This window comes from Chrysochloris asiatica, unplaced genomic scaffold, assembly GCF_000296735.1.
Source record: "Chrysochloris asiatica unplaced genomic scaffold, ChrAsi1.0 scaffold00077, whole genome shotgun sequence".
Lineage (NCBI taxonomy): Eukaryota > Metazoa > Chordata > Mammalia > Afrosoricida > Chrysochloridae > Chrysochloris > Chrysochloris asiatica.
In genome coordinates, this window is record NW_006408595.1 from 9771998 (window position 1) to 9797777 (window position 25780).

Genomic DNA, 25780 nt, shown 5'->3' on the forward strand with positions numbered 1-25780 from the left:
CCACTCGATGGCACATAAAAACAACAACGTAAGTGCTCAGAGGCACTCCACACCACCAAGTCTCCTGCCTGAAGGAACTCAACTTTCTACCTCCATGGGTTGGGAAGTCCATTGCTTTCTCTCATGCTGGTCTCTTGGTTTGGCTGCCTCTAGTTCTTTGCCACTACTTCTTATCATTAGCAGTCATAACATTTTGTCTCCTTGACTGAGGAAGTCAGCACAGGGTTCCCAAGTCCAAAGGACCATTCTACTCCTGACTTCTCTTTCTTAGTGGTTATAAGATCCCGCTTTCCACATCTTGGATGGCTCATTTTAAGCCTAGTTGTTGTTAAGTACTGTGGAGTCAGTTCTGACTCATAGTAACCTTGTACAGGGGTTCCGAGGCTATAAATCTTTACGGGAGCAGAAAGCCTCATCTTTCTCCCATTGAACAGCTGCTAGTTTTGAACTGCTCACCTTAAGGTTCACAGCGCAATTGGTAACCACTACGCTACCAGAGCTCCTTTTAGTATAACAAAATTGACCAATTCTCAAGGTAGGGTTCCAAACCACTTACTTGTTTGGTCCCACGACAAGGGTGGCATGCGCTTCATATACATTATTAATAATTCCCTTATGAGCCACAACCACCTCACATTTGCATAGTCCTACCCAAACATTTGATGGGGAGTTACAAAATCCATGGCTAGAAAGGCCATATAAAAGACATCCATAACACGACAGTTATACACTCTCACTTAAAAATCTTTAACACATTTTAAGAATATAGGAAACATAAAAATATCACTGTTGTTGTTGTTGCTAGATGTCATTGAGTCAGTTTCAATCTACAGCAGCCTATGTACAACAGAACAAAATACTGCCTCATCCACCATTCTCACAGTTGTTAGATTTGAGTTCATTATTACTGTCTCTGTTTGAGCCTATTATTGCTTCAATTTTTTTAGTCCATTATTGCTGCCACTGTGGCAATCCATCTCATTGTGGATCTTCTTTCTCATTTACCCGCCACTTTACCAAACATGATATTCTTCTCCAGGGATTGGTTCTTCCTGACAACATGTCCAAAGTAAAAGAAATAGTCTCTTTATCCTCAGTTCTAAGGAACAATCCAATCATACCTCTTCCAAAACAGATTTGAACATTCTCTGGAAGTCAATGACACTTTCAATATTCATTACCAATACTATAATTCAAATGCATCTATTCTTCTCTGGTCTTCCGTATTCTTTATCTGCCTTTCATATGCATATGAGGTGACTGAAACAACATGATCAGGTGTAGACTCCTGGTGTGGCACTGTAGGATCAGCACTGGACTGTGAACCACAAGGCTGGCAGTTTAAATCCAATGGCTGCTGCTCAGAAACCATATGCAGGGTCACTATGAGTCAGAAGAGAGTCAAGGCATTTAACAGCAAGGATCAGGTGTACCTTAATTCTAAAATTGATTTATTTGCTCCTTGATATTTTAGAGGTCTTTTGCAGCAGATTTGCCTAATACACTATGTCACTTGATTTCATAATCACTTTGTTGTTGTTGTTGTTAATTGTTGTGGTGTCAGTTCTGACCCATAAAGACCCTGTGTTTCTGAGGGTTCAAACGACTTTGTGGTTCAAATTGATCTTGCAGCCCAGTGCATTATCCTGCAGGGCCACACGAGGACACCTCATAATAACTAGAAAGTATAAGAAATTATGCGCTGTGTGCTAATGCGTCAGACTGCAAAAGTCATTTGAACTGCAAGATTGGTGGTTCAAGCTCACCAGATGCTCCTTGGAAACCCTATACAGGGTTGCTATGGGTTGTAATTGACTCAACGGAACTTTACAACAACAACATAGGATTTTAAAAATCTCTACCCCAAAGAATCAGCAGATTCCATGAAAATGGCAAGCCTCCTTATTTTTTAATGAGCACATCATGAAGAGACGTGACCCAATGGGATGCAGAAATCATCCGACAATGTCTTTGATATCCCATGCGAATAAAGTTTTACTAATGGTAGTACAGAAACAGCTGCAACCATACACTGACAGAAAACTTCCAGAGGTTCAAGCCAGATTCAGAAGAGGACGTGTAATGAGGGATATCATTGCTGATATCCGATGGATCTTGGCTGAAAGCAGAGAATACCTGAAAGATGTTTACTTGTGCTTTATTGACTACACAAAGGTTTTCGTTTGTGTGGATCATGACAAGCTATGGACAACACTGTGAAGTATGAGCATTACTGAACACTTAATTGTGCTCATGAGGAATTTGTACATGGATCAAAAGGCAGTTTTTCAAACAGAACATGGGGACACGGAATGGTTTAAAATTAAGAAAGGTGTGTGACAGGGTTGTACTCTTTCACCATGCTTATTCAACCTGTATGCTTGAGCAAGTAATCTGAGAAGCTGGGTTACATGAAGAAAAATGTGGCATCAGGATTGGAGGAAGACTTATTAACAACCTGTGTTATGCAGATGATACAACCTTGCTTGCTGAAAGTGAAGAGGACTTAAAACAATTACTACTGAAGATCAAAGAGCACAGCCTTCAGTATGGACTGCATCTCAATGTAAAGAAAACAAAAATCCTCACCACTGGACCAATAAACAACATTTTTATCAATAGAAAAAAGATCAAAATTGTCAAGGACTTTATTCTTCTGGGATCAACTATCAACACTCATGGAAGCAGCAGTCAAGAAATCAAACAGCGTATTGCATTAGGCAAGTCTGCTACTTTATCAGACCTTTTTAAAGTGTTGAAGAGCAAAGATGTCAACTTGAGGACTAAGGTGCGCCTGACCCAAGAATATTTTCAATAACCTCATATGTATGCGAAAGCTGGACAGCGAAGAAGGAAGACAGTAGAAGAATTGATGCTTTTGACTTATAGTTTTGGAGGAGAATATTGAAAGTACCATGGGCTGCCCAAAGAACCAACATATCTGTGTTGGAAGAAGTGCAGCCAGAGTGCTCCTTGGAGGCCAGGATGGCCAAATTTTGTCTCTCATACTTTGGACATATTGTCAGGAGGGACCAGTCCCTAGAGAAGGATATCATGTTTGGTAGGGCAGAGGGTCAGAGAAAGAAAAGGAAGACCCCCAATAAGATGGATTGGCAAAATGGCAGCATCAGTGGGCTCAAGCATGGCAACAATTGTGAAGTTGGCCCAGGACCAGGCAGTGTTTCCTTCTGTTGTGCATAGGGTCGCTATGAGTCGGTATTGACTAGATGGCACCTAACAACAACAACATCATGAAGTATCACTTTCTGAAGTGCTGTAGTTTTATCTTAGATTGTTTTTGTTCTTAGTCAATAAATTGGAACTCAAGCTTATTGACACTACCAACATAGTAAACTGTATGTTTCTATTCTACTTATCAATTTAGACTAGTTCTTTTATTCCCTTTATGTTGAAAACATTTCTGAATGTAGGAAAGAAAAAGTCTTCTTTCAAGACACTCTGCCATTCAATATGATTAAATTTTGCCTAGGAAAAAGTAAAACATATTTCTGATAATGTGAAAATCTTTAGTATGAACTAACAAAATGAAGGGACTTGTACATTCATTGGCATCTGTATATTAAATATCTTATCTAATTTTGGGTGTCATTGGTTATGCCCCATAGATCATGGATACTTCTGCTCATAATTTATTTCCATCATTTTTTTACATAAGTACTCTGTATATAAGAATTTAGATGATGGTCCTCACTCCTATTCTATTTGACAAACAGAATATCAATTAGTACACAGCATTGTCGCTATAATAAAGATATAGATGTAGACATTAATAAAATGAAATAACAACTTTAATATAGACTCATATTTTCACTGGAGAGTATTACTGAAGGTGATTCAAACTCTGTGGAAATCCTGTAAAGGGTTGCTTATGTATTAGAACTGACGTGACAGCATTTAACAACAACAACAATCCTGGAAAAGTATAAGTATCATTTGTACATCCATAAAATCATAAAGTTGTTGATAAAATATAAAATTACAAGGAATGTCCTTTTATAAACATCACATAGTCTAAAATCTCATCATCTTCAAGATACTCTTCAGTCACCACTTTCTTTTACGTTCTACAGGTAGAGTCCTATAGATGATGAGATGAATAGACTGTCTTATCTCAGGTGTAATTTCAGGCATTGCAGACAGTGCACAGCAATGAAAGGAGTAGTTTTTCACAAAGCAACCAAAGCAGAACCACTTTTGCATAATTTCCCAGTGTGCTTTTCAGAGATGTGAAGAATTTCACTTCTCTTCAATATTCCCATGTCCTAGCACCTCAAGAATCTACGAGGGGGTTTTAAAATGCTCATGGAAAACTTCCATTATCTTTTACTGCTATTTTTTATGGACTTTTAAAAATACCTCATATTTTAAAAAAAAACACACCTCATTAATAAGATTTATGTGATTATTCATCTATTCAAAAATCTACTGTAACATAAAGGAAAATGTACTTTATGGGTTGTTTCTCAGATTTGCCAAAGTAATTGACATGAATTTTGAGTATAAATACTTTAAATGTATATATTTAGTATAATAGACAAGTTCTTTAATTTTTCTTTATGCTCTTCATAGGAAATATACACATAAAAAGTTTCCAGAAAAACTAGATATTCTTTTCCTTTGAGAAGATTCAGAACTAATGACCAAACCAAAGAGTTAAGGCATATTTTATTATAAGAGAGTAATTTTGGAACACTGATTTAAAAAAAAAAAAAAAAAGAGTTAAATGAGTTTTCAAAGTAAACTTAAGACATAGAAATATTTTATTTTATAAGTAGTCTTTACTTACCTGTACATGAATAATCATCAATTCTGATATATCCAGTTTTACAGATGCACATGAAAGAACCTGGGGTATTGATACACATCGTATTCTCCCGGCAGTAATGGCGTCCCTCCGCACATTCATCAATATCTGGGAAGAAACAGTAAGGTCAAGGAATCAACAGTGGCAATATTCTCAAGTATCTATACATTTCTTTGGTGGAGAGAGGAATAGTTATTGAATATCATTTTAAAAGCACATTCAAATATCTCTTTTAACAGGAATGTTTGTTGTTCAAATGATGGAAACCATATGAGTTTTTTTTCCCAACTATTCTTGCCGCAGTTTCAAAGAGGTCTATTTCAAACTTTCATCATTCAAAATAATCTCTAAAAATTTTTAGTAAATTAACAGCTTCTGTTGTTAATGAGTCTTCTTATAATTCTGTTGTCACATTCACCTTCATAAAATCCAGCTTCTTGGATCATTTGCTCAGCATATAGACTGAACAAGTATGGTAAAAAATATAAATAAATAAAAACCTGGTGCACACATTTCCTATTTTAAACCATTCGGTGTCCCCTGTGTTTGATAAAACGAGTTAAAATGTATAGATCCAGGTGCATTCGTTTTTTAGAAATTTCAGTCACTAAACCTACCATATAAGTTTTAAACTTTTTATTGTGATTTGGATGAAAGTTATCAACGTATTTTATTTTTTTGACATGCTGTCTATTGTGTTCAGTAGCTGGGGGGGGAGGGGGGAAATGGCAAGAGATATATAATACATTCAATATTTACCAAAACTTGAAAAACATCATTAGAACTATAAAGCCTTTAACATGTAGCCTAAGAGTGTCTGAACAGAGATGAAACTAACAATGTAGACAATTGATACAAATAACAAATTCTAAAATAGCAAAATGAGATAATATATTGAAGTTCTGCCATAGTAATTGTGACATTAAGTTTTGTGTACATAGACTTATAGATGGTAAGATATAACTTTTTAGGTGCTCAGTTGGTTCCAACTCAAAGAGAGTATGCACAACAGCATGAAACATTGCCTGGTTCTTCACCATCCTCACAATTGTAGTTAGGCTGGAATCCATTGCTACTGCCATTGTGCCAACTGATGTTCTTTAGGGTCTTCCTCTTTTATGAAGACCCTCCACTTTACCTAGGACGACATCCTTCAAAAGGGACTGATTCATCCTGATAATATGTCTGAAGCATAAGAGACAAAGTCTCACCATCCTGGCTTCTAAGAAGCTTCTGGTAGTCCACGGTAATTTTAATATTCTTCTCCAACAAAATTAATAAATTTACCAATTCTGCTCTGGTCCTGAATCTTTGTCCAATGTTCACATGCAGATGTTGTTGTTAGGTGCCATAAAGTTGAAATGGACTCATAGTGACTCTACGTAAAACAGAATGAAACACTGCCCGGTCTTGGCCAACCTCAGAATTGTTGCCATGATTGAGTCCACTGATACTGCCACTTGGCCAATCCATCTTGCTGGGGGTCTTCCTTTTTCTCTGACCCTCCACCTTACCAAACATGGTATCCTTCTCCAGTGACTGGTCCCTCCTGACAATATGCCCAAAGCATGAGAGATGAAGTTTGGCCATCCTGGCCTCCGAGGAGCACTCTGGCTGCACTTCTTCCAACACAGCTATGTTTGCTCTTTTGGAAGCCCATGGCACTTTCAGTATTCTCTTCCAACACCATAACTCAAAACCATGAAATCTTCTATAGTCTTCCTTATTCACTGTCTAGCTTTTGCATGCATATGAAGTTATTAAAAATACAATGGCATGGGTCAGGTGCACCTTAGTCCTCAAGCTGACATCTTTTCTCTTCAACACTATAAAGGGCTTGCTTCCATGAGTGTTCATGGTTGATCCAAGAAAAATGAAGTCCTTACAACTTCAATTTTTTCTCCATTGATCAAAATCTTGTTTATTGGTCCAGTGGTGAGGATTTTTGTTTTCTTTACATTGAGATGCAATCCATACGAAAGGCTGTGCTCTTTGATCTTCATCAGTAAATATTTTAAGTCCTCTTCACTTTCAGCAAGCAAGGTTGTATCATCTCAGGTTGTTAATAAGTCTTCCTCTAATTCTGATGCCACTTTTTTTTTTTCATATGCCCAGTTTCTCAGATTATTTGCTCATCATATAGGTTGAATAAGTATGGTGAAAGAATACAACCCTGTCGCACACCTTTCTTAATTTTGAAACATTCAGTGTTCTCATGTTCTATTCGAAGGACTGCCTCTTGGTCCATGTACAGATTTCTCATAAGCACAATTAAGTGTTCAGTAATCCTCATGAGTGTAGGTTCCCTCTGTTGGTCGGTTTCTATTTGTTGGAGATGCTGTGTTAATGTGTTCATTTTGGTTCTTTCCTCTTTTTGGATGTGGGCATTTATCACAATAAATTGTCCTCTCAGCAATGATTTTGCCGTGTCCCAAAGATTTTGGTATGTTGTGTTTTCATTCTCGTTTGTTTCTAGGAACTTTGTGAATTCACGTTTAATTTCTTCTTTTACCCAGTCGCTTTTCAGAAGGGTGTTATTCAGTTTCCATGTATTCAACTTTATTTCCTTGATCTTCTTATTGCTGATTTCTATTTTTATAGCATTGTGGTCTGAAAAGATGCTTTGTAGTATTGTGATGTTTGTAAATTTATGGAGGCTTGCTTTGTGACCTAACACATGGTCAATTCTGGAGAATGTTCCATGTGCACTGGAGAAGAATGTATATTGAGCTGTTGTTGGGTTGAATGCTCTGTACACATCTATGAGATCAAGTTGTTTGATTGTGTTGTTTAGTTCCTCTGTAACTTTGTGGAGTTTCTTTCTGGTTGTTCTGTCCCTTTTCAAAAGTGGTATATTAAAATCTCCCACTATAATTGTAGATTTATCTATTTCTTTCTTCAATTCTAATAAAGTTTGCTTCATATATCTTGGTGCTCTTTCATTGAGAACATAGATATTTATTATGGTTATGTTGTCTTGCTCAACTGATCCTTTGATCATGAGATAGTGTCCTTCTTTATCTCTTATGCTGGTTTTTATCTTACAGGTTACTTTATCAGAGATTAATATTGCCAGTCCTACTTGTTTATTGATGCAATTAGCAAGGTATATATTTTCTCCCATCCTTTAGTGTTTAGTTTGTTTTTGCCTTTGTGTGTAAGGTGTGTCTCTTGCAGACAGCATATTGAAGGATCTTGTTTTCTTATCCATTCTGCCACTCTCTGTCTCTTCACTGACGCATTTAATCCATTGACATTCAATGTAATTATCGATATGTATGAATTAATTGCTGCCATTATGTTAATTTTTTGGTAGTGCTGTTCATTCCTTTATTCTGCATGCCTGCTTGTGCTGAATTTGTGTATTTTGTGCTATTTCTTGTCAGTTTCTTCTTAGTTTTCATGTTTGCTTGTTCTCCTTGGAAGTTTATTTTCATGGTAAGTTGTGAAGTGTTAACTTTCTTTTCTCCAGTTGTTGTCTGTACTTGTTGGTTTTCAGTCCAAAGAATTCCCTTTAGGATGTTTTGAAGCACTGGATTGGCTTTGGCTAAACCTCTTAGTTTCTGTTTATCCTGGAATGTTTTGATTTCACCATAATATTTGATGGACAGTTTTGCTGGATACACGATTCTTGGTTGGCAGTTTTTTTCTTTTAGGATTTTGTATATTTCTCCCCATTGCATTCTTGCCTTCATGGTTTCTGCTGAATAATCAGAGCTAAATCTGATTTGTCTGCCTTTGTAAGTAACATTTCTCTTTTCCCTGGCTGCTTTTAGGATTCTCTCCTTGTCTTTGATTTTGGAGAGCTTGATTATTATATGTCTCGGGGTCTATCCTTCCTGGGGTATGTTCGGCTTCTTGAATGATTATCTTCTCATCTTTCAAGTTGTTAGGGCAATTTTCTTCCAGAAGTTCTTCAACTATCTCCTCTATGGACTTCTCTGATTCTTCCTGATCCAGAATGCCAATAATTCTTAAGTTGTTCCTCTTCATGGTATCTAGTATGTATCTTAGACTCTCTTCAGATTTTTTTTATCCTTTTTTCTGCTTGCTCTTCTATTTTAGCAGTATTGAGGGATTTGTCTTCAAGCTTGCTGGTTCTGGCTTCCATCTCTTCAATTTCTTATCCTTTGCCCTTTCAGTGTGTTGTCCATTTCTGATATTTTATTATTAATCATCTGGACCTCTTTTTGCAGGTTTTGAATTGTTTCCAATGCTGTATCATTGGATGTTTGATTGCTTTTATAGTACTTTCCTGACTTCTTCCTTGTTTTCCTCCACCCCGTTTCGGAGCATTTGAGTTTGTTTCCATATCATTCTTCTGAATTCCTGCTCAGGCAAATCTAAAACCCGCTCTTCCTCTTCTGGAAAGCCTTCACCATTTTGAAACAAAAATAAAACTGTGGCTGACTGGCCAGTTGCCTTGCTACACAGGCAGTGTGTTTGCACCGTAGAAGCCTCTAGTAGTGCGTGGAGCTGTCCAATCACTCAGGCACCTCCTCTAGTCACCATTTTAGAGGTGCGCAGATAGATATTGAGAAGTTAATGGGAGAAAGACTGTCTACTATTTTTGTCTCTGAAGGTCTGTTCGGTATCTGCATATGCACAGTGAAATTCTTGAAACAGTTATGTCTTTTTATGTTGGGGTTTTACAGATTGTTCGTATGGTTTGTCTGTCAGGCCAAACCTGCTTTTTTTCTTGCTGGATAGGCAGGAGTAAAGGGTCCTGCACAAGTTAATTTTAGGGCTGGGACCCACAGGCAGAAAGCAAAAGCAGTGCCCAAAGAATTTGCCCTTGGACCGATGGGACTCTTTCTATCTGTGCCCCATGGGAAAGCTGTGGTCTTTCAACACTGGACTTTTTTGGAGGTGCACACCCACCTGCCTGAAGGTGTCCAGTCTGGGCAAAGAAGGTGTGGCAGGAAAAAGGAGGAAAAAATGTGTAGAAGCCTCCCACACCTCCTTTTGCAAATGTCCCTGCACTGCTTTTAGCACTGCTTCCCTGTGCCACCAGTTCCCTGTGCTGGTCTGGCTGTAGCCCCACACTCTGACCTCCACCCAGGCAGGATAGACCCAGAGGGAGTCCTGGGTCTTTCCCAATTTCTAAGCCACAATATTTCCTTTAAACTATGACTTTCCACTGGCAGTTACGGGAAGCTGATGGCCTGAACTTTATGCTAGATCCAGCGCTCTGGTGCTATTCCGCTAGAGCAGCTTCCTTGGGTTTTCAGCCCTTCTCCCAAGGAGCCTGTCCTATCTGACACTGCTCTGCTACTGTCAAAACCTGAAGTCCCCGTCATCTGATTTCTTGACTGCTGCTTCCATGAGTGTTGATAGCGGATATAAGCAATGCGAAGTCTTTGACAACTTCAATATTTTCTCCATTTCTTAAGATGATATTTATTGGCCCAGTTGTAAGGATTCTTGTCTTCTTTACATAGAGGTGCACCACATAGTGAAGGCTATGATGCTTGATTTTTTTTTTTTTTTAATTTTTATTATGAATTGAATGATAGTTTACATGGGAAAGCATAGATTTTATACTCATTCTATCATATTTTGTTTGTATTTTTTAAGTTTTTATTGTGCATTGAGTGATAGTTTACATGGGAGAACATCAGCTTTACATTCATCTTACCGTATTTTGTTTCATTGCAATGATTACAATTCCCTCCATGCATCATCATTCGACAGCATTGCTTCCATTCCCTCTGTTGTTTTTTAATATATATATATATATATATACACACACAAACACTCAGAAATATATAATCAATTAAACAACCAAAGCACACATTCTGCAAGCCTGCCTCCTGGCCACCAGCACACAGTCTTTGTCTTTCCATTAGTCTAGAGTCCTCAGCTGCTCTATATTTCCATATCTTTACCTCAGCTTCCATCTCTGGTGTTGCTGCTTCTCTGGATAGGGTACCACATTCCACTCATGTACTTCTCCCTTGATGGTCCTAGGGTCCTCTGTTCCTGGACTGTAAGATTAACTACTCCCTGCTTTATGTTACAAAATTTCTATCTTTACAGTTGTGGCAAGTGCAATTAGACATGATAACAATTATTCACTATTAAATCATATGAATTTTATCTCCTTTCACCAGACCTGTCTAGACAAGATGAAATCTATTTGGTGGGAATTCTATCTTCTCCCACACACTCTGAAACTAAACTCCCTCTTGAAAGCTTGTAAGCCAGTCATTTTGTGTCTTTAAAGCCCCTCCATTTTAGGTAGTGAAGTGTGACCTTTGATCTTCATCAGTATTTTAATTAAAATACTGACACAGTATTTTAACTCCTCTTCATTTCAATCATTTGCATAATGCAGGTTGTAAATGAATCTTCCTACAATCTTGATGTCATGCTCTTCTTCAAAGAATGCAGTTTCTCAGATTAATTGCTCAGCATACAGACTGAATAAATATGGTGATAGAATACAACTTTGACATACAACTCTCCTTATTTTAAACCATTCAATGTCCTCCTGTTCAGTTGTAATGACTGTCATTTGGCCCCTGTATAGATTCTTCATGAGCACAATTAAGTGTTCTAGAATACCCATTCTTTGCAATGTTATTCTTAGCTTATATTGATCCACACAATCAAAAATCTTTGCACAGTAAATAAAATACAGATAGACATATTTCTTGTACTCTCTGCTTTTAGACAAGAGCCATCTGATGTCAGCAGTGATGTCCCTTGTTCCATGCCATCATCTGAATCTGACTTGGATCTCTGGCAATTCCCTGTCAATGTATGTTGCAGCTGTCTCTGAAGTATCTTTAGCAAAAATTTATTTGCATGTGATATTAATGATATTGCTAGATGATTTCTGCATTCCAGTGGGTCACCTCACTTTAGAATGGGCACAAATATGGACTGTGTCCAATACATTGGACAGGTAGCCGTCTTTTAAATTTCTTGGCATAGAGTGCCTCCAGAGCTACATCAGTTTGTTGAAAGATTTAAATTTGTATTTCATCAATTCTTAGAGCGCTAAACACCAGGTCGGTTTGAACCACACTGGAGGTTTAGACTTACCAGCCACTCTTTGGAAACCCTATACAGGGTTGTTACGAGTTGGAACTGACTCGATGTCACTTAACAACAACATTAATTGTGAAGATAGTGAATTTTTATAATAAAACTGACTCCATTTTACAGCATATCTCTGTACAGACCATAAAGTATCTTACCATATCTTGTCTAGTCAATGCATAATAGATAAGATGGTTTATTAAGGACCATTGTGCATTGACTAGACAAGCTATTACTTATCCAGAAGCTTGCTTCCTCAAATCTCTATGATGAACCCACAAAGTAACATTCACTTCAATTGTACTATTAAGAGAAATGGAACAACTATAGGAGATGGCATGTGACTCATCATGTTGTGCATATATTTTCAACTATGTTTCCAGCATTCAAAACATCAAAAGAGTAACTGACACATCTTAGGAACTGTTATTTTGGAAATACAGGGTTTTTAGAAATCATCTTAAGTAATACCTTATTTTAAATATGGAAAAAATAAAGCCTAAAAAATAGAATCTCAATTTTCCATTCATTCACATAGTCAACATGATTCCAATCTTCTTATGTAAGCACACCAAGTCCTTCTCAGTTTGGACCTTACTTCTTAAACTTAATATTTTATAAGGAACCCAGATAATTTCTGGCAATATGGCCGACTAGGCAGATGCACTACATGGTCTCTCTACAACAAAGATGAAAGACCAATGAAACTGACACAGATTAAAATTCTGTAACACTGAACTTTACTGGAAAAGTTAGAGAAGTATATTGAGTGCTTGCTAGGAGGAGAAGCTGAGCAGGGATGGAAAGAAAGAGAGACTGACTCATGAAGTACATCTTTCTTGTGAACAGCTTTGGCAACAGAAAGACACCTGTCAAAGCAGATTCATAAAGTCAATAGGAAAGGTGTGATTCCTTCTTTTTCCCCATGCTTCCCTAGTGACCAGAGGTGTGGTCAGCTCCAACCTTCATCCATCCCAAGTACAGACCCTGCTCTCCAGAAGTTTAGAGCCATGTGGTTGTAGTTGGGAACCTGGTATGAGGCGAGGGCCAGCTGGGCCCTGGGCCACTATGGTGTCTGGATTCATATGGGATTCTCTCTAGACTTAGAGAACCTGAAGAGCCATGAGACCAGCATTTAACCAGTCACCCTACTCCTAGATGCTCTGTGGTCCTAACAGACACTGAAACTAGCTCCATCAAGGACCTCTACAAACTACTTCTATATTGAGTGCCCTGAAGACAGATAACACCTAGACCAACTGGAACTCCATCTAGGGCCACAAACTCTGCTGCCCCATTCTCCTACACCCACCCCATTAGTATCTTGGCTTTCAGAAGCCCCCCCAGAGTTTTCTCCTCTCCAGGTTCAACAGTTGCACTGTTTTCTTGTTTTGGATGGGTAGGGTTACTTTTTCCTTTTTTGTTGTTTCACTGTTTTTGTTTCTCCTCCTTCTTCTCTTTCTATTTCTTTGAATTCTATCCTTTCTATCTCTGTTTGAGTTTTTCCATCTTTTCTTCTGTTTCTCAATTCTCCTCTTATTTTATCTGCCCCAATCCCCACCACCTGTTTGATCTTTCTTTACTATTCTTTATTTTCTGTTTTCATCTTTCTTCTCTGGTTTTTCAAAGTGTTGTTTTGTTTTTTTAATTCCATCCATTCATTTTCCTCACATTATTTTTATCTTCTATAGCTCTGTTTTCCTGTCCCTCTATTCTCATTTATTTTTCTTTTCATTATTTTCTCTTTTCATTGCTGGTTCCTTGTTTATTTATTCTTTTTTTTTTTTCTCTTGTGTGTGGGGAGTGTGGAGGGTTTTTCTCTTTCCCACCTGACAGAAAAAACCAATGGACCACACAGCCCCATCACAAAGGTAACCTCTGAAGCTCTAACTACTGGGAAACAGCTAATACCAGATCCTATGGTGGTGGTGGTTATGTGTTACAGAGTAGGTTCCAACTCATAGAGACTCTGCACAGGGTTTCCAAAGCTGTAAATCTTTATGGGAGCAGAAAGCCTCATCTTGCTCCTGTGGAACAGCTGGCAGTTTCAAACTGCTGACCCTGAAGTTAGCAGCCTGATTCATAACCACTATGCTACCAGCTCCTATGTTACCACTCAACTATAGACAGAAGCCAACACCAGCTAAACCCACTCTAAACGGAGGCATAAACAGCAAACGAGAACAATCTACATGCATCACTTCTCTACCTACACTCACAGGAGATAGTTGGTGAGTGTCTACGAAGACATCAACACACAATCATCAATTAAATACAAATACAACAAAGTCACAATGCCCGGGAGACAACAGAAAAATTTAGCTCATATAAAGAAACAAGAGACAATAGTTCAAATATATGATCAAGATGCAGGTTCAGAAAACATTTCTGAGCAAGAAAAGGTAATGGAACTAACTGAAAAAGAATGGCAACTTCAAAGGACTGACAAAAATATCAAGGAAAACAAGAACACAGAAAAAACTTTAGAATAATTCAATACTACAAGAACAAACAGACAAAATAAATGTAAATTGTGAAATAGTGCAAAACCTGCAATTAGAAATCAAGGAGATTAATACTAAAATTTCAGAAATGGATAATACATTGAAATGGCAAAGGAGTATACTCGAAGCAATGGAGGCCTCAATTAGTGATGTCAAAAATAAATCTATCAATACTAGTATACTAGAAGAACAATCCCAGAGAAGAATGAAAAAAAAAAAAAAAATCTGAAGGAAGTCTAACAGTTATGTGGGACTCTATAAAGAGGAACAATATATGGGTGACTGAAATTTCAGAACAGAAAAAGACAGTAAAAAGCATAGAGAAAATTGTTGAAGAGATGTTGGAAGAAAACCTCCCTAAATCATGAAAAATGAAAAGATTAAATCTACAAGAAGCTGAATGAACCATGAATTGGATAGATACCAGAAGAAAAACATCAAGACATATCCTAGTCAAACTTTCTAAAACCAAAGAAATGGAAAGAATCCTGAAAGCATCTCAGGAAAAATGAAAAGTTACCTACAAAGGAGAACCAAGCTCTGATTTCTCAGTAGAAACCATGCAGGCAAGAAGGCATCGGGATGAAGTATACAAAACTCTGACAATAAAATTTGCCAATCAAGAATCACATACCCAGCAAAGCTGCCATCAAATACAATGGTGAAATTAACTACACTTCCTGATAAACAGACATTAAAGGAATTTGTAATATCAAGATTAACTTTGCAAAAAATACTAAAAGATGTTCTATGGACTGAGAATCAACAACAGGCAATACCATGGAATTACAATACATGACAACACCAACCAGAACTCAATTCAGATATGTGTGGTTAAATGATGTCAAGTCGGTTCTGACTCATAGCGACCCTGTTTAGGGTTTCTAAGGAGCAGTCGGTGTCTAGTGCATTATCGTGAAGCATACCACACCAGAAAACAGATATACAAGTATTTAAAATAACCCCACAAGACTTAAAATAGGGAATCAGAGATATCAATGTATAATGAAGTCAGCTACAAAACAAAAAGAGGGAAGAGTTACAGAACTTCCAAATTGCTAGGAAGTCAAGTAGATTTCAAGATAATACAGACTGTTTAAAATAGGGAAATAATAAATTACAGCATAACCTCAAAGAGAATTAATACACCTATATATCAATATTAAAAAATAGTAAAACCATTAAGATTTAGTAAACATAAATACAACAGAAATAAAGAATATGAAAAGAAGACACACACATATACAAAAACTAATTGCAGAAAATTATGTGGAACAAAGAAATGAGCAGCCACATACAAAAAAACACAGCAAAATGACAGCAATCAATTCATCATGATTGTGATGTACCGTGGAGTCAGTGCCAACTCATAGTGACCCTGTACAGGGTTTCCAAGGCTGTAAATCTTTACAGGAGCAGAAAGCCTAATCTTTCTCCTGTGGAACAGCTGGTAGTTTTGAATTGCTGACCTTAAGGTTCACAGCCCAATTCGTAACCATTACACTACCAGAGCTATTGATAATTATACTTAATGTAAATGGATAAAATGTACCAGTCAAGAAACAGAGCAAAATGGATAAGTAAAGGGGATCCTTCAATAGTCTGTCTACAAGAGGCACATCAAAAAGATAGAGACGCCCTAAATGTCCATCAGCAGAAGAATGGTTAAACAAACTTTGGTTCATACATACAATGGAATACTATACAATGTTGAAGAATAATGATGAATCTACAAAACAAAATGGATAACCCTTGAGGACATTATGCTGAATGAAATTACACAATCACAAAAGGACACATATTATATGAGACCAATGTTGTGAAAAGGTAAGAAAAGTTTTTCCTAATAAAAGAAAAACCAATGATGGTTACAGAGAGAGAGAGGAGGGGAAATTACTTATGGGCTAGAGGGTAGACACATGTTAACATGGTTGACAAGGCAGGCAATATACAAGAGGGAGGTTAGCAGAGGAAAGATTAAGGTAGAGGGAGGCACAGGAAGGAATGAGATAGTTAAGGTAAAAAGAGGTAAATGCTGTTAACTATTGACACACGGAGGGGATTGTAATCATTGTAATGAAGCAAAGTATATGATTTGCTGAACATAAAACTCACGATTTACTCTGTAAATCTTCACACAATTCACAATAAAAAGTTTGAGAAAGGAACCCTGATGGTGTAATGGTTAAGTACATTTTCCTGAGAAATCCTATGATGTAGTTCTACTCTATCCTAGACTTGATGGTAAGAGTTTTGGTTTTGGTTTCATATCCTGTATCTTCACTTCCATCTCTTCTCTCAGAGTTATGAGCATATTGAGCGTGTGGTCAATTCTTGAATGGGCCATGCTCTTTCATATGCTGCTTTTCCTACGAGTAACATTTTTCCTTCTCCTACCACCTTGCCTCCCATGTCAGCTGATCTTAGAAACCAGTGAACTCATTCTTCAAAAAATTGCTTTAAATGTTCCACTTGTGAAAATTGCCTTGCTCTTGCTGTTGTGTGTTGTCATGATGATTCTGAGTTATAGTGGTCCAATAGAAGAGAGTAGACTTGACCCCATACACTTTCCTTGACTGTAATCCATGTCTCTTTTCCCCTGGAGCAGCTGGTGGGTTCAAACTACCAACCTTTTACTTAACATCTGAGTGTTTAACCATTGCTCCATCAGGTTGCCTTGAAAAATTTACTAATGAAGTAAAATGCTCCCTATGCAATGTTCTTTTGGGATTTTGTAAATTATTTTCATTACAGATATAACAATTAAACTTTTATTAATCTTGTAAGCTTCTTTCTCCCCAATAAACTATATGTACCTCAAGGACAGAGATTATTATGTTGCTTAACTCTGCACATAATAGTCATCTATTGTTTTTAGTGCCCTCGGTCAGTTCTGATTCATAGTGTCTTCTCATGATGCCACACTAGTTCTAAATGTTTGCACTGGTCTACAAGGAAAGTGTCACATTCAATTATAGTCCCAAATCAAACTATAAACCCTCTAGGGAAATATGATGAAAAGTTAATTACTCCTAGGATCTTAAGATCATAATAGAAGTTAGATGAATTATTAATGTACTCAACTGGATCAATGAGCAGCCTGCCCCTCAGAAGGGGTACTGTAAAGAGTAGAAAATTACTTGAAAAACCCTAACAGGAGTTGCTTGGGTTTAAGCTTGAAAACTGGAGGGATGAATATCAAGAAGTTCATGTGCACAATGGATGAAGAATTTACCCTTGTGGATAAAAGAGCCAGGAATAAGCAATACAACTCAGTGACAACTCCTTAGTCTCAGAGGGAAGAATCGTACTGACTGCACTGTGACATCAACTCAACTCCACATAAGAGACAGTGGTTCATCTTAGAGACAGAGGAGCAGTGCCTCACAGAACAGGGCTGTGAGTCTCAGCTGGAGGAAGTACTGAATTCTACAGGCAATGGCATGCTCTCCAAAGATAAAACAATATCCTATTGAAGAAAGCCTCACCAGCAGGAATAGCAACTAAACCTGACAAATAAAACTCATAAGCACATGTGAAATAGTCCAGAAGCCTCTCCAAAATAATTACAGGATGGGAACAGTTAAAGCATTAATATCCTATGGGAGGAGGCAGAGAAAGGAGCTCATGAATTAGGGTTATTTCTGCTAATGAGACCCTATTTTCAGCTGCAAGTGAGTGTATAATTTGGATTATAAGGATAAATAGAGATGATTTTACAACAAGGATAAGTTGGTTTTCTATAATACTGTCCATTTACGTTGTTCATTGTTGAGCCTACACCTCAGAAGGTTGGGAAGGGAGCATTGAGCTGTCCAATTTTATTTTGTATATGTCTCCCTTTTAAACTATCATACTGTCAGAGAAAATTCAATGTATGGATATAAAGCAAGAACAAGGAGACTATTTATTGTGAAAACCTTTTAGATTGATTCATATCATATAGAGCTATTAGTTTCATGACTACGAGACATGGAGGGCCAGACTTATATTTTGGTGCAGGGCTGTAAGGGATAATGAAGTAAAATACCTTGAAGTATCATTATGGTACTATATAACTAATTGTCACTCACCTTTTTAAATTTCTCATGTTCTATTTTCAAAGGAAAGAGTCCCCCAAAAGCTGAATTTTCATACTAAAACTTCAAGCTACAGAAATGTCAATTCTGTAGCTTGAAGTTTTACATATGCAGATACTCACAGGCACAAAAAAAATGGCATGACTGAAAAGTCATCTAGTGGAAAATCATGTTCAAATTTAGTCCATTGTGCATTTTAGTTCCAAATCTTAATGCAGAAATTTATTGAGCTAAATTTTCACAATTCAATTTTAATTCTATACACATTCATTGAATGTCTTCTATGCACAATCCTCCTTACTAGATTTTTGGTCAAATGGATAGCCTTAAGTGTGGACTGCTAACCACAAGGTCAGTGGTTCAAATCAACCAGTTGCACCTTGGAAACCCTATACAAAGTCGCTATGAGTTGGAATCAACTCAACAACACTCAACAACAATAACAACAACAAGGGGTAGAACTAAAACTACAGGTAGATGATATGGGGGGAATGTTTGGAAAAAAGTACTACAGAAGTTTTAGCTCCCTTCCAAATGGAAGTATTCATATATGACCTGGATATGCTGATTCAAACAAAGCGTGCATGGCCAGAACATGTAGCCTTTAATAGCCCTTTCAAACTTAATACAAAGAAAGGGCTGTCCCAAAAGAGCTTAAAAACCAGAAAGTAGTAATATCATCTTCATCGTAATCAATTATCATCACCAGACCGGTGCCTTCTACCATTTGAAACTAGCATTTCACAGGTTGTATTTTAGAGAGCAATATCTATAAGAGAGATGTGTAGTTCCTTGAAAACAGTATTACATGGTCAAATAACAGTCAGAATCACTACATTACTATGGCTCTCCCTACTTCCTTCCTTACAACCAACAATATGCATTAGCAAATTATAAGATCTGATATATCTAATCATATTTTAAAACCTTCATTCATTCAAGAATTCAATGAGCATATAATGGGCATGCACTATGCTTCAAGTACTGCATTAGGAAACAAGAAATATTCTAACTGGAGAAAATGACACATAACAATGATAATTTTATAAAGTGATACCTAACCTAATGGAATTATATGCAAAATTTGCATTGAATAGGGAGCACCAAGCTTAAAAAAAAAAAAAAAAAAATTAAACACAATGATTGCCTATACTGAACAGCCTTTAATGCAGAACCCATTTGGGAATTTCTAGGTTCCAGTGACATAAATAATTTCATAGTCTGCCCTCTCCCCAATTTGATAATAAGTTAAAAGGCTGCGATAGACTTACATGAATAATGATATGAGGTTGCTGTTGTTGTTAGGAGCCTTCCAGTCAATTCCAACTCAGAGTGACCTATGCACACCAGAAGGAAACGTTGCTGGGTCATGCACCATCCTCACAATTGTTATGCTTGAATCCATTGCTGCAGGCAGTGTCAGTCCATCTTGGTGAGGCTCTTCTGCTCCTTCACTGATGCTCCATTTTATCAAGCATGTTCTCCTTCTCCAGGGACTGATCCATCCTGATGGTGGTGGCAGTTGTGGGCTGTGGAGTCAAGTACGATTCATAGCAACCCTGTATAGGGTTTCCAAGATTGTAAATCTTTATGGGAGCAGAAAGCCTCATTTCTCTTCCAAGGCTTCTAAAGAGTATTCTTGCTACACTTCTTGCAAGATAGATTTGTTTGTTCTTCTAGCAGTCTATAGCATTTGTAATATACTTCGTCAAAACCATAATTGAAATGCATCAACTCTTCCACAGTCTGTCTAACTTTTACATGCATATGTTGTTGTTAACTGCCATTGAGTCAATTCCAACCCATAGCGGCCCTGCATAGGGTTTCCAAGGAGCAGCTGGTGAGCTTGAACCACTGACCATGCAATTCAAATGACTTTGCAGTCTGCTGCATTAGCCCACAGCACTACACCAGGACTCCACTAAAAATATCACGATTTGGTCAGGGACACCTTAGCTTCAAACTGACATCACTGGTCTTGAACACTTTAAAGAGGTCTTGTGCAACAGATTTGCTTAATTCAATACATATTTGAATTGTTGATTGCTGCTTCCATGAATGTTGATTGCTAAACTAAGCAGAATGAAGTCTTTGACAACAGAAATATTTTCTCCACTTATCATGATGTTATTTGTTGGTCCACTTATTTTTGTTTTCTTTACTTTTAGGTGCAATCCATACTGACGACTGTAGTTTTTGATCGTCATCATTAAATATGTTAGGGCCTCTTCATCTTCACTTTCAGCAAGTAAAGTTGTATCCTCTGCATATCGCCGGTTGTTAATGAGCCTTCCTCCAATCCCAGAGCCATGTTTCTCTTCATATACTACAGCTTCTTGGATTATTTCTTAAGCATAGTGTTTTAATAAGTATGGTAAAAAGATACAACCTTAGTGTATACCTTTCCTGATTTTAAGTCATTCAGTATCCCCTTACTCGGTTCTAACCTCTTGGTATATGTACCAGTTCCTCATAAGAATGATTAAATGTTCTGGAATATACATTTTTTGCAAGGTTATCCATAGTTTGCCATCTATACAGTTGAATGCTTTTGCATAGTCTATAAAACACAAGTAGACATCTCTCTGGAATTTTCTGTTTTCAGCCAACATCTCTGACACTAGCAAAGATATCCCTAGTTCCACATGATCTTCTGAATCTAGCTTGGATTTCTGAAAGTTCCCTATGTAAGTACTGTTGCAACCACTTTTGAGTTATCTTCAGCAAAATTTTACTTGCATGTGATAGTGATGATATTGTTCAATGATTTCTGCAGTTGGGCACAAGCATGGATTGCTTTCAATCAGCTGACCGAGTAAGTAGCTGTCTTCGAAATTTCTTGAGATTGAAGAGTGAGCGCCTCCAGTCTGTATCAGTTTGTTGAAAGATTTCATTTGTAATCCATCCAATCCTAGTGACTTCCTTTTTGCCATTGCCTTCATTGCAGCTTGGATTTCTTCCTTCAGTACCATTTATTCTTGATCTTATTCTATCTCTTGAAACGGGTGAACATCAACCATTTCTTTTTGGTAGAGTGAGTCTGCATATTACCAACATCTTCTTTTGATACTTTCTAAAACATTCAATATTTTGCCCATATAATCCTTCAATATGCAAGTCGAGGCTTGAATAATAATGGTATTAACTTACATATTGTTCTATCCCAGACAGCATTGTACTTGAAGATAGATATTGAAATGTTCTTTGACTATGAATGCCATACCATTCCTCTTCAATCTATAGTTCCTGCCATAATAAAGCATATGAGTCTGTGATTCAAAACGACCAATACCAGTCCATTTCAGCTCACTAATACCTACTTTATTATATTTAATTTATGACAGCTTCCTATTTGCCAAGATTCATACTTCCCATATTGTGATTATTAATGCATGTTTGCAGCTATTTCTCTTCATTTTGATTTGTGCCCCATCAGCAAAAGAAGCTCCGAAAGCTTTACTCCATTCATTTCATTATAGTCAATCCTACATTGAAGAGGCAGCTGTTCCCCAGTTACATTTTAAGTGCCTTCCAACCTCAGGGGTTCATTGGCCACCATTATATTTGACAATGTTCCACTGCTATTCATGAGTTTTTAGTGGCTAAACATTCAGAAGTGGCCTGCCTCTCCTTCTTTCTAGTCTGTCTTAGTCTGGAAGCTCCACTGAAACCTGTCTAGCATGGGTGATTCTAATGGTATTTAAAACACTAGTGGCATAGCTTCCAGCTTCACAGCAATATGCAAGCCACTACAGAATGATAAACTGATCTATCAGTGGTGGCTGATATGATATGAAGTAGTATATGTTATTTACCAAAAATAACACCACAAGGACTGGTGTTCAGAAGAGGGTAGAAGACTTGTAGTAGAGGCAGTCCAGGAAAATTTGATTACCTGCACAAAGCTGGAAGATGCTGTCCCAGAAGGGAGTTTCATATGTTGTTATTTGGTGTCTCCGAGTTAATTCCAACTTGAAGTTGAAATATGGAGTAGAACTGCCTCATAGGGTTATCTTGGCTAACACATGTGTTCAAGGATGTGTTCAAAGTACTGGAGATATTCAAGAATAGGGTGGGTATCATAGGCAGAATCAATATAAAATGTTGATGAGCAATAAATAATTTATTTGATTGAAGTTTGTAAGAGAACAAAAGGAAATATGGAAGAGGTGACATTATAGGAATTTACTTAACAGACGAATAAATAAGAAGTCACCTTTTTTGCTGTGATATTAAGACAGTAAAGCACTTGAAAGGAGGGAATAAGGAGGTAGCACAGAAATATAAATCTCAAAGGAGCTGGTAAGACAGGTGTAATTTAGGTAAAGAGACTTTCATGATTTCATGATGGTATGAATCTTGTTATTGTTGTCAGGTTCCCTTGAGCCCATTCTGACTCATTGTGATCCTGCAGACAACAGACTGCCACACTGCCTGGTCCTGTACTATGTGCACATTGTTGTTCTGTTTGAGTCCATTGTTACACCCACTGGGTCAATCCATCTCATTGAGGGTCTTCCTCTTTTACACTTACTCTCAACTTTACAAGCATTATGACCTTCTCCAGGGATTGTTCTCTACTGATACTATGTCCAAAGTATGTAAGATGAAGTCTTACTATCCCACTTCTAATGAGCCTTCTGATTGCACTTCTTCCAAAATAGATTCACTCATTCTTCTAGCAATTCCTGGTAGTTATCAAATCTAGAGTAACCTCCCTGCCCCAGAAAATTTGTACCCCTTCACCTTTATTATTTTCTTTATATTACTTATCAGTATCTGAAGGTTTCCTATTAAGTAGTTTATTATTATGTTTATGATAGTGGTGGTAGTATGCCGAAGAGTCGGTTCTGACTCATAGCTATCCTGCAGAGGGTTTCTGAGGCTGTAAATCTTTATGGAAGCAGAAAGCCTCACCTTTCTCCTGCAGAACCACTGGTAGTTTCAAACTGCTAACCTTGAGGTTAGCAGCCTGACTCATAACCACTATGCCACCAGAGCTCCTGTAATATGCTTATAGCCTATTGCTATTGGAATTACAAACCAGGTTAAAATAATGACTGACCCTCACTAAATATGTGTTCAATCAATCAATGAATACAATGAATTCCTGGCCTTTCATCTTGAAGGTAAAAAGGAAAACTATTCTCAATCATACTGATCTGACCAGGATCTCAACTTGGCAGAATGAGCCACTGTCTTTTGAATACATTGCTCAGGCCTTTACTTAATCTTTGTGAGTGAACAAAATCTTTGTGAGTGAACAATAAACATAAGTCATCATGGTGAAGCAATCTTGTAGAGTAGAATACTGAGGTGGGATGTTGTTCTTGTTGTTAAGTGCCTTCAAGTCAATTGTGACCCATAGCGACCCTGTATAGGGTTTCCAAGGAGCAGCTGGTGAGCTTGAACCATCCATCTTTGCAGTTCAAACAACTTTGCAGTCTGACGCATTAACCCACAGTGCCACACCAGGACTTCTCTGAGGTGGGATAAAAGAGCCTAAGTACTATTACAAATCTGAGAAGCATTTTGTCATTCCAGGCCTTAATTTACCATCTATAAAATAAAGGCTACAGATTTTCTATGTCACTATCAGTATGAATCGGGCTGTGAACCGCAAGGTCAGCAGTTCAAAACTACCAGCTGTTCCACAAGAGAAAGATGACGGTTTCTGCTCCCATAAAGATTTACAGCCTCAGAAACCCTGTACAGGGTCACTACGAGTTGGAACCGACTCCACGGCACATAACAACAACAACAACATCAGTCCTCAAAATTTCTAGGTGATGCGAATGGTTGAGCCGCTTGACTGATAATGAAAGTTTGGTGGTTTCAGTCTACCCAGAGGTAACTCAGAAGAAAGCTCTGTTTATCTACTTCTGAAAAATTAGTTATTGAAGGAAAACCCTATCATGAACAGTTCTATTCTGACACTAAAGGGGTTGCTATGCATCCTGGTGTGGTGCTGTAAGATCAGCACTTGACTGCTAACTACAAAGTTAGTGGTTCAAACCCACCAGTTGTTCCTTGGAAACACTATACAGGGTCGCTATGTGTCAGAACCAGATTGACGGCACTTAACAACAACATGAGTCAGAATTTACTCTATGGCAACTGGCTTTTACCAGTCCTCAAGCTTTACAACTTTCAAAAAGAGAACACAAGATATACATTGTTGCTGTGGAGAATCCAATTCTCCAGACAGGTGCATAGTCATGCGCCAATAAACTTATAAAGTAGAAACTGGGTTTTTAAAACTTAAAGAATTTCTCTTGCCCTAGGAAAATTCAAGCTGGTCTATTTTAGATCAGGAATTCATAAATTTATAAATTTCATTTTATCCTATCTGAAAGCCGAGGCAGACTTTGTAATTATTCAGAATAGGAGATTTTTAGATATAAAAGATTCTTTAGAAATATCTAACCTAAGTCTAGCCATTTACAATATAAGAAATGGCACAAGAAGCCAGGATGCAGCAAAGAAGTGGTAGGATTCAGATCATGAAGCGTGCATAAGCCACGTTAAAAGAATTTGGACTTCATTCATCCTATGGGAAATGTTTTATGAGGGGATTAATTTAATCAGATCTGTGCTTTTGGAATTTCCCCCAAGCACCAGTAAACACAATTAATCAGTGACAGTCATAAGTAGAACAATATTTCCAGAACCCTGGTTCCAAATTAATGTTCCTTTTGGCTTAGGGACTTGTCTCTAGAATAACCTCTTAGGTAGCAGGCATTCAAGCATGAGGTTCCCCTATCCTGTGTGCTTCTGCAGTATCCACTACCTAACCTGACTTTACAATTTTGGAAGCATTCAAGGAAGCAACAGTCAAGAAATCAAAAGATGTATTGCATTGGGTAAATCTGTTGCATAAGACCTCTTTAAAGTATTAAAGAGTAAAGACATCAGTTGCAGACTAAGGTGTGCCTGACCCAAACCATGATATTTTCAATAACCTCATATGCATGTGAAAGTTTTGGACAGTGAATAAGGAAGACCTTAGAAAAACTTGAGTTATGGGGTTAAAGGAGAATACTGAAAGTGCCATGGACTGCTAAAAGAACAAACAAATCTGTATTGAGAGAAATACAGCCAGAGTATGGCTTAGAAGCCAGGATGGCCAGACTTTGTCTTTCATACTTTGGACATATTGTCCGCAGAGACCAGTCTCTGGAGAAGGATACCATGTTTGATAATGTGGACATCAGAGAAAAAGAGGAAGAACCTCAACAACATGGACTGGCATAGTGGTAACAACAACGGACTTAAATGTACCAATGATTGTGTGGTTGGCCCAGGACCAGGCCTGAGTCCAAGTC

The 25780-nt window shown here is 37.6% G+C and overlaps 1 protein-coding gene across 3 annotated transcripts in view; it reads right to left on the reverse strand.

The window, feature by feature from the left end:
• The window catches only part of NELL2 (NEL-like 2 (chicken)), a 646329-nt gene that overhangs the window by 255761 nt on the left and 364788 nt on the right, over positions 1-25780 (reverse strand). For all 3 annotated transcript variants that reach the window (XM_006865319.1, XM_006865320.1, XM_006865318.1), the window contains one exon: positions 4808-4933. In XM_006865319.1, coding sequence (XP_006865381.1) covers positions 4808-4933 — 126 coding nt within the window. The remainder of the gene's footprint in view (positions 1-4807; positions 4934-25780) is intronic.